At 41.0% G+C, this 11,881-nt stretch overlaps 1 protein-coding gene across 1 annotated transcript; it reads right to left on the bottom strand.

Annotated features, from left to right (window-relative positions):
• Positions 1 to 2,815: 2,815 nt before the first annotated feature.
• Positions 2,816 to 8,134, bottom strand: LOC103397141 (protein SET). The gene is made up of 8 exons (XM_008335372.3): positions 7,801 to 8,134; positions 6,763 to 6,820; positions 6,294 to 6,436; positions 6,062 to 6,165; positions 5,866 to 5,979; positions 5,477 to 5,647; positions 3,845 to 3,964; positions 2,816 to 3,521 (listed from the first exon to the last, which is right to left on the bottom strand). The coding sequence occupies exons 1-8, from the start codon at positions 7,871 to 7,873 to the stop codon at positions 3,498 to 3,500; spliced, it is 807 nt and encodes a 268-aa protein (XP_008333594.1). The 5' UTR covers positions 7,874 to 8,134; the 3' UTR covers positions 2,816 to 3,497.
• Positions 8,135 to 11,881: the final 3,747 nt, after the last annotated feature.

The raw sequence follows: 11,881 nt of genomic DNA, 5'->3' as shown, positions 1-11,881 counted from the left end.
CAACCCACTTAGTTCTAGGGATTACTGGCCAAGGATTTGCAACCCATTTATCAGCATTTAGGGATTACTTCCCAGGGACTCCAACGCATTTTTCAACCACGCGCTGATAATAAAAATCTTGTTTCTCACCCTCGTCGTCGATCTTATTCTGGTATCAGATGCCGTCAATCAGCAGCCTAGGATCAGGTGTCGGAGTACTGGCCTGAGTGAGAATTCACTCCCCAGGTCTTTCCCCAGAACCTGGTTCTGGCCGTGCACGGTTTTCAGTCGTTCTCCACCCGATCCTTAGGTTCTGCTTAATTTGTTGCCATCCGGCTCGAAGGACCGAGGTTAGGTTTATTCTAACATATATGACGACAAAGTAACAACACAAAGATGTCTGGATCTTTTTCTTGCAAGGGGAGAATGCAGCTTGCTCTTCTGGCAGCTTCCTCATCAACTCAGAGTTGCTGCACCCTTCCTCTGCTCTTTCATTTAGTTTACAAAAGTATCAGATTACATACCATTTGATTTAGTGTGAGTATATGGAGTATAGATGTGAAAATGGGTGTGAATGGGGGTGTGACAAGGAAAAGATGGGAAGCAAGCAGTTTGTTAAAGCAACAGTACAGCATGAAGCAATGACAATAAATGCAATTCTTCCAACAATTAGTTTCCGGCTGAACTTTTCGTAAAACAGTAAACATAGAGGTCTTCCGCTTTTTCTTTGACCGCGTTCCCAGAACCGGGCGTTAACGCGAGCTAATCTAGCAGCTGTTAACCATAAAGTTGTCACAAGTGTTATAAATCAACGGAGATGGGAAATTTGACTGCCTGACTATTGGTATGTGGTGAAAGAAACTGCACTTGCCGATTCATTGTTAGAAATCCATTAAAAATAGGGGTTTAGCTTCCTTAACACAGCATTAGCGCTGTTTGTCCATGTGAAGATAATAATGATGGCGAAGCAGTGGGGAAAAGAGCTGCCACTGCAGCAATCTCTTTTCTTTTTAAAGCAGCTCTTCTGGGTCTTTATTCCGCTTCTGCTGTGTTCCACTGCTCTTCAACCTGCCGCCGGCTGCGCTGCAGAAGCCGAAGAAGTAACCAGCAGCGATACACTTATTCTTTGCAGGTCCTGCGGCCATGAGCTAGCGGTGGGCGCAGATATCCACCCCATTCACAGCCGGTTGGCGCTGTCCAGACGCAACGACACTCTACCAGGAGGCCGCAAGGTCCATGTCCAACTATTCCAGAACCCACATGGACATAAGTTCGAGGTGATCGCGTTCAGAAAGGCAAACATTGGCCTGCAGATAAACCCTTTTCCTGGTTCCCGGGATTCTCCAGGATTATGGCCACATGTTCCCGCTGTAGAACTCATCTTGGACCCACCGAGGCGACAGCGAATTACCCGAAGACTTTGAACAAGTGTTGTGTCGTTCGCGAGTGATTCGTTCAAAATGAACGAATCTTTCATATGACTCGTGACTCCCGAGTCATATAAAAGATTCGTGACTCCCGAGTCATAAAATATTTGTTCATATTGAACTCACGAATCACTCACAAATCACACTCTGCGAACTAATCACTCACTGCGAACAAATCACTCTCTGCGAACTAATCTTTCACTGTAAACTAATCTTTCACTACGAACGAATTACTCTCTGCCAACTAATCTTTCACTGTGAACTAATCTTTCACTACGAACTAATTACTCTGCAAACTAATCTTTCATTACAAACGAATCACTCTCTGTGAACTAATCTTTCGCTGTGAACGAATCTTTCATTGCAAACGAATCACTCTCTGTGAACTAATCTTTCGCTGTGAACGAATCTTTCATTGCAAACGAATCACTCTCTGTGAACTAATCTTTCGCCGTGAACGAATCATTCTTTGTGAACCAATCTTTCGCTGTGGACTAATCTTTCACTATGAACGAATCACTCTCTGTGAACTAGTCTTTCAGAGAGCTCGGGTCTCTTTTGCTCTCATTCATCTTCACATTGTGGTGTGTTTTTATTTCTTAGCTTTTCGCATGGTTTTAATTGCTTACGGCATTTTGTGTACTTTGTAGACTTTGTCAGCGGAAGCAAACCATGTTGCCTTCAGTATTTAGTGTCGGAGAACCGCAGCCTTCTTTACAACGCCCATAATAGGGCTAAAGCGCCACCTGCTGTAAACCGAATGAAATGATTAGTTCAAGATTCGTTCACGACTCGTTGATTCTACTGTTAGAGAGTCAAAGATTCGAATCAATAAAAAGAGTCGGTCTTCCCATCACTACTTTGAACAGTTAACAATTGAGAAAGAAAAACAAGGATCGCAATGTGTACGTCTCCATGTTGTACAGTTAGCGCTCTCTTTCTTCAGACTTTGTGGAAGAGGGGCTCGGGTGGTGTCCAGGGGGAAATTAATTTTGTTCTATGTGAATTCCGTCAGATCAATAAAGCATTGGTGACAGCAGCACAACAGCTTTCATTACACACAACGCAGAACATTTTTGAACATTTATCATTCTCTTCTCAGGTTGGGCCTTCCAGCCAAGTCTCTGGCCAGACACGGTCACAAAAATCACTTTTGAAGAATCAGAGCAAACCCGCCTGGCTTTAACCACCCAATGACTGTTTCAAGAAGACTTTGCCTCAAGTCTGCTAATAACTCCTAAGTCGTTCAATAGCTGACAAAATGCAGACTAAAATCTAAGTGCCTCTATACCAAAAAATAAAAGTATACCCACTGACTTTAGTGTAAAGATTTAGATGTACACCTCACATTTATGAAAACCTACTCTTATTTTCTAACCATAAAGCAGTAAGTGTCAAAATGTGCAAGCTTTTTTCCATTTTATCCTTTATTAAAAATGTCATTTCAATTTTTTATGGATATCTGTAAAACAATACAATGAAAAGAAAAAAAAGTCCCATAGAAATGTCAAAATAACTCTCCCCAAAAACTGACGCATGCCCACCCCATCCACATCTGACCCTGCCCCTAGAACATTACAAGTCAAAGGAAAGAGCGAGTACTTGTTAACCACAACGGGGAACAAAATAACATTTTCTTCTTCAAAGGTACAAAGGCCCAACTAAAAATAAAAATATGAGAAAATATTGAGGTCTGCTAGCACTAGGTCACTACACCATGGCTTAAGCCAACTTAACCACACAACCAAGGAATTCTGTGTAAATTATCTTTTAATTCTACTCAGGTTTCCTTCCTATGATAATACTTAGTAGCTTTTCTTTTTGATTACTTTTCAGGGATGTTACTCTCAATTCAGGGCGAAGTGCCACTGGCTGAATCAAGAACAGATTATGGCACCAATAGGTGAAAAGGCTTCAGAATGTAGTTGAAGCACACACATGGTTTACAACAAAAAATATATATTTAAAAAAAAACAAACAAACAAAAAAAAAACATTGCTCCCAAACATGAGTGGAAAACTAAACGGGGAGAAAAAAAAAAAAAAAAAAAAAAAAAGGTTTGAGCGTCTGTGGTAGGTGGATGTCATTTTGTTAGTCGTCGTCACCATCGTCGTCCTGCAAGATGAAACAGAAGATTAGGGAGCATTCAAAAGACCAACAACAGCAACAGCAATACATTTCAAAACAATTGTTTTTAAATTGTGGGTCAGACACCACATGTATTTGAAACTGAACTCTTTAAGGACATGTACTATCCTAACAACTAGATTGCACAACTTCAAGTGTACGCCCTAAAAGTCATCAAATAAAATTTTATACCAATTGGTATCGCTGACAGGAAGGCAACGTATATTTCAGGTTTTTTTTGTATAGAAAAATGTGTGCTTCACAAAACTCAACAATTTCAAAACTACTGCTATTGGTGTCTGTCAACTTACCTCTCCATCATCTTCATCCTCCTCTCCATCATCTGCTTCTTCATCGATATCCTCCAGGCCCTCCTCATCTTCCTCTTCATCCTCATCCTCACCTTCACCCTCATCATCCATATCTGGAACCTGCAGGTGAATTGACCCAACTTTATTTCATTGATAATTTCCAACTCTTTGGGAAAAAAAAACTTCTTACAGTGACAATGCCCCGAAACCTGTATGTTCGAGCACTTTCAATTAAGTAAACAAAGGACAATCAACAACTGAACACACAATCATCCAATAAGGATATGCTTTTACTAAAGGGATTGTTAGACTGCAGAGCAGTTTGTTCTCACAGAACAAGATGTGATATAAGATACCGTATTTTTCGGACCATAAGGCACACTTATCAATGAACGGGAATATTTTCATACATAAGGCGCACCGGGTTATAAAGCACATTAAGCAAAACAAAACAGTCAACGAAACAATTAAGCGGAACAATCAAGCTTGTCCGTATCACTCTCGTCATTATCAGTCTTGTTGCTGTTAATTAGTTGTTCAGTGATGATTCCGGCCTTCGTGAAAGCTCGGACGTCATTTCAGACTGATACCTTAACCCAGGCATCCACAATTCATTGGCAGATAATGGCGTAACTCTCCCGGCGTTGCCTCCCTGTCTTGGTGAATGTGTGTTCGCCTTCTGTCATCCAATGCTCCCACGCAATTTAACTTTGAACGCCCTGTTAACGCCAATATTTAGCAGTTGGAATTCTGTGGTTAATCCACCCGGAATGATGGCAAGCCCCAAATTAGTTTGCTTCACTTGGGCTTTGACAATATCGGTGAAATGGGTGCGCATGGATCAATGGGGACGGAGAATTGTGGAAAAGGGTAGTGACCTATGTTGGAGACTGGAGGACGTTGTTGTTGTTCGCCCCTCCAGAGTCAGGCAGTTGTCTATTTTTTTCTGGATGGTCACCGTATTGTTGTTTTGACGCTGTTCCGTGCGGAAGTGCGGATGTTGTTTTACAGAGAGAGGTTTGTCTGTAAGAAAAAAAAAAGAAAAAAAATTTTTGACCAAAAAAAAAAAAAAAAAAAAAAAAAAAATCAGCCATGCGTCCGGGTCGACTTTCTGCATCGCACCACACATCGACAATACAAAAACACAACGCAGAGTCTCCGGGTTTCGGGAGGCACGTCGCAACGTTGCACGGATTTGGGTTACACAACCATACTGTAATAATTGTTGTTGAGTATCTTCTAATTATGGTAACAGAGTTAAAGTTTAACAGTTAAACATCATTGTTGGCTCCCAGTGTGGTTCATTTGCGTGCCATCATGTGTGATGCGCTGTGTGGTTTGGCTTTACAAAATTAGTTCAAGCTCAGCTATGCGCAACCAAAAGTAATACATAAAGTGCACCGGGTTGTAAGGCGCACTGTCGATTTTTGAGAAAATTAAAGGCTTTTAGGTGTGCCTTATAGTGCGGAAAATACCGCAATTTATTCCATGTTTACAAATGTTTATAATAGTGTTTACACTGATGTTTTAGTCTGATCTAATACCTGGTGTGCTTTCTTTTACATCCTGTGTTCCTGCAATTATCACTGAGGTAAAACATGAGTAGTTCATATGAATTAACCTAAAACATACCAGGTAGTACTGCAGAGGGTTCGGCCAGATGTCATCCTTGATGACCTCACCAAGCTCGTCCGCACCAGCATCAGCATGATCAGTGAACCAGGTGAAGAAGCTCTCAGGCTCCTCATGTTGCCTCTTCCTCCCTGCTTTGTTCTGCGACTGACCTGAGCGTTTGGTCAAGTCCTAAAAATGAGGAAAGAATGAAAGAAAATTAGAATGCTGTCCATTTTATTATAGAAATTTTCCTGCAACAAATTCAACAGACAAATGGGATGCTGTTACTCATGGAGGAGGTGGGGCTACCTGACTCAGGGCTACCATTTAGTAAATTAAACAAAAGAATAGGGTAGAGCTGAAGTTTTTCAAACTTAACTGCAATGTTTTGATAAAATGAAACTCACCTTTCCTGACTTCCATTTGATTTCTGTCGACTTTGAAGAAGGATCTCCACTCTCATTCAGATGAAACTCTTTGGAAAGAACTTTGTTTTCAAAGTATGGATTTTCATCAAAATACTGAAACACAGAATAAACACCCCTGGCTAAGTCTACACAAATTTAAAATGTTCATCAATAATGAAGATGCAAAACCACTTACAAAATCTATTCTGTAGCCTGACTTGATGTCTTCAAACTCTGTGACTTCCACTCGGCTCAGGTAATGAAGTGCTTCTTCGTCTTCCTCCCCCAATAGAGCAGATACTGCAGAATAATGTTTTATAAACCAGACATTGAATACCTGACAATTGTCCCGTTAACCTTTGCATGTGATTTGAAGAATGTTTTGTTCCTACAGATTAAAAACAAAAATCTTAAGCAGAGCTCCCTACCTTGTGGATGATTGACAAATGTAGTGACCCAGAAGTTTGGAATTCTGGCGATCAATTCTGATCTCTTCTGAAAGAACGGCTGACGGAGTTTGTTGTACTTCTGTTCTACTTTGAGGATTTCCTCACTGGCCTGTTCATTCAACCTAGATGAAAAACATTTCAAACAAACATTACTCCAAAATGAAAACTCAAAGAGTTTATGAAAAAATAAGATAATTTAATCATATCTAGGAATATTAAGTCTCCTACTTTGTTCCTCTATATGATAAACTATGGATCTCACCACAAACATACAACCTTTATTTGTTGACATAATTTTAATAAATGTGAGCCAAGTTTTTGTTCAGAACTTTCTCAGAATTTTCTTGACCTTCCCAGGTTTATGAAGCAGACATGTTTAAGCAAATTTAATAATGTGTTGATTGCTTTTTTTTATCTTTAATACTGCTGTGAGTAAAATAGAAATTACCTGTCTATTTCATTTTGAACCTCATCAATGTGTTCAATAGCTTCTTGCTGGTCTTTCTCTGTTGGACAAAATAAAAACAAAGCAAAATATACATACATGTTTAAAAAAAGTTGCTGAAGCATTACACATGGTAAAGACTGAAAATATGAGTATGGAAAAGTTAAAATGGAACCCACGTTTCTTAAGTCTATTCATACAAGGCTTAGCGTTCAGTACTGTTTATACGACTTGAAGCTCTGATATGACAGATTACATTGAGTTTCAACGCGACGTAAACGGCCAATGGCTGCGGCTGTGCAGTTACTCAGACAGTCGCAGTTTCCTGCCGGTATGAGCCGACAAGGCCGCGTGGTTTAAATGTGGGACACACACCTATGGAAAGAGCGGCGACAGTGTGCGATACTCATGTATGTCCGACACAGGCCAGAGTTTAACCGTCCTACGCGCTTCTGTTGCTGCGTGCATTTCCATCTATTAATGTAACATTTAAGTCGGATTGAATACAGCTACTGGATCTAAAAGTATTTCAGCCACAAATAAAAACACAACGTCGTGATGAAGCTAAGTGGCTAGGGTTGGGTAACAGTACAACAACACTCCATTTGCTAGTTCACAAATAAATCAACTTCTCGCGTCTTGTTATACCCAACCGAGTAAACATTGAAGTTGAGTTTCAGTGTAAATGAGGGCGGAAAAGTTGTTCTTTGTAACAGCGAACAGAACAATGAGGCTCAAGCATCAAGGATCAGCCAACGACATCAGTGACCACGCTGGTGCTGCTAAGAAAAGCTAACGCGCTAACATAGCCAGTGTGAATGAACAACAGCGGGACAGGCCAAGACAGCTAGCCGCTGATAACAGCAGTAATGGGGGCGGTAGCTCGGCTCTACTAAAAACCTAATCTAGTAGCGTCTCCCTAGATTCTACTACAAACAATACAAGTTGAACAACTATGGTGTTTTAAATGATGCGAGAGAAGAAAGTGAAAATGGCGGTGAACAGGAGGCCGCCATTACCCCCCCCCCCCTCTCCCGTTCCCGGAGGTGTCGTCCACTCCGTCATGGTTAGAGTTGAGCTCCTTTTTACTCACTTTTGCCGCTGAGCCCGACATGTTTGCGCAGACTGGGTTCACTCACAGACCTCCAAGAGGGTGGCTTGTGGCTCTGGGTGTAGTATCTCCCCGACCAGGAGAGCGTTTAATGATTGTAAAGTTGAGCGCGGAGAAGGCAACACCGTACTGCGGCTTTCCTCCACACAATATGAATGTGGACGGTGTTAATGCAGCGGAGCGAGGAAGTCACAGCCGCCGCCGCCGCCGCTCACGCGTTCCTTTCTTTACGAACGCGCTTCGGCGAATGAGGCAGCGACCAAAGAGCTCCGCCTCTCAAAATAGGTCTCAATGTGCGGCTCTAATCTGATAATTTACTGTCTATTATCGTCTCAAAATCAACACATAAAATAGCATATTAACACAAATTATGTTTAAATAAACTATATTTTTTAAAACAAAATCATACTTAATTGAACTTAAAACCGGGCCTATTCAGACCTGCGAGGTAAAAAGAACATGACTTGATGTTGAAGTTGAATCTTCGTTCTGTTCCAACCAAATTGATAACAGTTTAACATCAATTAAAATAATAAACAACAAATAACTCCATGGGCGAGATATAACAATTTATGTATTGCCTAAATAATAGTCTGTCAGGAAACTTTTTCTGTTAGAAAAAATGCTGTTAGTTCATACCCCAGTTTCCTAACACACAAAAGAAAATTCAAATAAAGATCAAATAAAGGTCTGATCAAATAAAGAATCACATACGAGATCTCAAGTTTTAAAAGTTTTACTTTTGCAGAACAATGGTTACGTTCAGAACTTCACGTGGAACTCCTCAGTGCTCAAAGCTTAAATACAGTTTTTTACACACACATCAATGGTCAGAACCTTAACCCTTTACAGCCATGTGGTGTTCACGCACCACTTCTGAGCACTGATTGGCAAAGGCTGCTCCAAACAAAGATTCTCCACCAATAGAAAACATGTACATGTGCTGAGCTATTCTGCTCAGTAACTCAGGTTAGATCAAAGAAATACACTTTTCCTTTTTGATGTTCTGTTTTCCTCATTATTTGGGCAGAGAAACTGGTTCAGGCCGGTTCTGTGACCTTTCTCTATCTCCAAGCGTAACAGTCAGTGCCATCCGTACCATACATCATCCTGTTATGTAAACCATCAGCATGCACACCTTTCTTCAGTACTTCTCCTTTTAGTACACAATTCAAAAACAAACAGTATAAATTGATATGGAAACTTAATACAATGAATATATTGTAAAGATTGAATAAATGTATTTACAATATCTTAACATAATCGGACGTCCTTCAGATCTATCATAGCAATATTTTAGTGAAAAGAAACAAACAACAACAAAAAATAAATAAATAAAAAAAATTAAATGGTCACTTCAGTCCAACTACAATGAATGAATAATTTTTACTGTTGTTAACATTTCATTATGTCAAGAGTGAGGCTTTTCGGTGGCCGTGTTTTTACATTAGTCCGTTGACTGTCTCTTATTAACCAAAGTGGTTAGTAGGACCAAGATATTGTATGCTGTAAATCAATACACCCTGAGTTCAAAACAACTATCAACTAGTGTAACAGAGGTTAATAGTTATGTAGGTATAAGTCAGTCACATCTAACCTCTCCCTCCTTCTTCAGACTTTGTGGGAGAGGTTAGTGTTTTTTGTTTCTCCTTGATTTTAGTATTTTATATTAAAATCACAATATATTTATTTTATGTGTACTTATTTTATGTGTACTTTGTAGGGGCTCGGGCAGTGTCCAGGAGGAAAATTAATTTTGTTCTATGTGAATTCCGTCAGATGAATAAAAGACGTTCGTGACAGCAGCACGACGGCTTTCATTATCAACGCAGAGGCTACACCGGTTACACTAGCACTATCTAACAGCGACTGTTCAGCTTTTTGATGTTTTGATTTTTTATTTGTTGTTAACCAGGTATAACACAAAACAAGGCGCCAGTGTTCCTAACACTGGCAAGCCTTTTTCTTAAGTTATTGAAAGTCCATATTTTTTTACAAAGTTAATAAAATCCTATATCAATTATCTTAAATCTCTGTTGCACTGGTATATGAAATATCTGCTTATTTTACCCACACATCTACTCAAGCGCTGATCAAAAATTAATTAAATACAGTTAAAAAAAACCTCAGTTCTGAAATCGAGTATTTTTTGCTGGACTGTTGACCCCCAACAGAGAAACCCCGTAAGAGAGGGGAGGAGAAGAAGGAGGGGATTGTTTAGATAGCAGGAGGAGAGTGATGAAGATGCAAAGGGGATGTTGCAGAGGAGGAAGTGCACTCAGTCCCAATGCGTGTGGACGTCTCAGTGAACCCCGGATGACTTGGGTTTTCAAGGATAGTGAAGGAGGAGAGGAGGAACCTGAGAAGCCCAACCCCCTCCATTCACAACCACCACCTCCACAGAGGATGACAGAGTGGTCCTTATTCAGCACGGAGCCACAGCTTAACTATAAGGTAAGTGAAGTGCAGAGTCATTGTTTCCTCCTCTCTCTGCAGATGGGACAAGGATGTCACTGGTGATCCCCAGCACTTCTCACGGTAAACATGAGTGTGAACGTATAGTTCCTTGTCTCTTCCTGTGATGTCCTTATGAGTAGAGTAGAGTAGAGTAGAGTAGGGCTTTATTCATCCCCCTTGGGGGAAACATACTAGTACAGTAGCCAGTGGCAGTGCAGAAAAAGAGAGAAGAGGAGTTAACACAATAAATAGAGTAAAAAGAACTAAAAAGCAAAAAGCACTCTAAAATTAAAGTAAAACTTTAGAAAAATATACATAATGAACAAGAAAATATACATATTAAACAATAAAGTGGCAGTGAAGGGTGCAGGTAATCAGTGTAAAGAGTTAAACAGTCTTATGGCTGATGGGAGGAAGGACCTGCGGTAGCGCTCCTTCCTGCATTGTGGATGCCGGAGCCTGCCGCTGAAGGAGCTACGCAGGTCCTCCACAGTCTGGTGCAGCGGTTGGGTGGGGTTGTTTGTGATGGAGGACAGTTTTGTGAGTGTCCTGCTCCTTGCGACCTCCTCCACCGCGTCCAACGGGCAGCCCAGGACAGAGCTAGCCCTCTTGACCAGCTTGTTCAGTTTTTTTCTGTCCCGGTCAGTGCTGCCTGTTCCCCAGCAGACGACGGCAAAGAGGATGGCAGAGGCCACCACAGAGTCATAAAAAGTCCGGAGGAGGGGTCTGGACACTCCGAAGGACCCCAGTCTCCTCAGGAGGTGGAGGCGACTTTGGCCCTTCCTGTAGAGGGCGTTGGTGTGTGTGGACCAGTCCAGTTTATTGTTGAGGTGCACACCCAGGTACTTAAAGCTGTCCACCAGCTCAATGTCCAAGCCCTGGATGCACACCGGTTGACGGTTGTTATCCAGGATCAGATGTTGTCCACGGCTCAGCAGATGCTGCAGGATAGCCTCTCAAAGATCGAGCTGATTCGATTGCAGTTTATTAAAGTCACCCAGGCTGGCAGCAGCAGCAGCGGCAACGGCAGAGACAATAATGGAAGCACTGGTTGCGAAGACCACAACAGCATCAGCAACAGAGGTCAGAGTCCTGTCACAGTCCAATAGACCTGTTCAAAAAACAACTTTTTTTGAATTTTAAAGCCAATTGCTGTGATTCCCATTCTCCAAGCTGTGGAATGACCAGATATAACAACTGTTTTGATTTCTAACCATGGGAATGTCTGCCTCATGAGCCATAGAGTTTTGAAAGGTAAAAAAACGCTGGGAATTTTGGATAGGGGTGTTCTATTTTGCCTTATAACTTCACTAGAATTAACCATATTACCAGTGGCACCACATGAAAGCTGATACAATTTACTTTAAGGTGATAACCAATACATTAGCAATCTAGACGATTATAGTTGTCTTTGAAGCAAAAATTTGTAGATTTTAGGGAATTTCGGAGGGACCAGATCAAACTATACACCATAGAACCTCATAAAACTTTACTGATTCAACAGAGATTAAGTGGAGTCATAGACTTAAGCTATTTTATTGAATTAACATTCAT

Source organism: Cynoglossus semilaevis, chromosome W (genome assembly GCF_000523025.1).
Source record: "Cynoglossus semilaevis isolate Cse_v1.0 chromosome W, Cse_v1.0, whole genome shotgun sequence".
NCBI classification, from domain to species: domain Eukaryota; kingdom Metazoa; phylum Chordata; class Actinopteri; order Pleuronectiformes; family Cynoglossidae; genus Cynoglossus; species Cynoglossus semilaevis.
This window is presented reverse-complemented; position numbering and strand designations above follow the sequence as displayed.

Bases quoted from the DNA above. Each gene is read 5' to 3' on its own strand.
- LOC103397141 (XM_008335372.3), bottom strand. From the start codon at position 7,873: ATGTCGGGCTCAGCGGCAAAAGTGAGTAAAAAGGAGCTCAACTCTAAC. The intron at 5,980-6,061 runs GTAAGTGGTTTT...TCTGTGTTTCAG, and splicing joins CAGGCTACAGAATAGATTTT to TATTTTGATGAAAATCCATA. The intron at 3,522-3,844 runs GTAAGTTGACAG...TTCATCTTGCAG, and splicing joins AGGATGAAGATGATGGAGAG to GACGACGATGGTGACGACGA.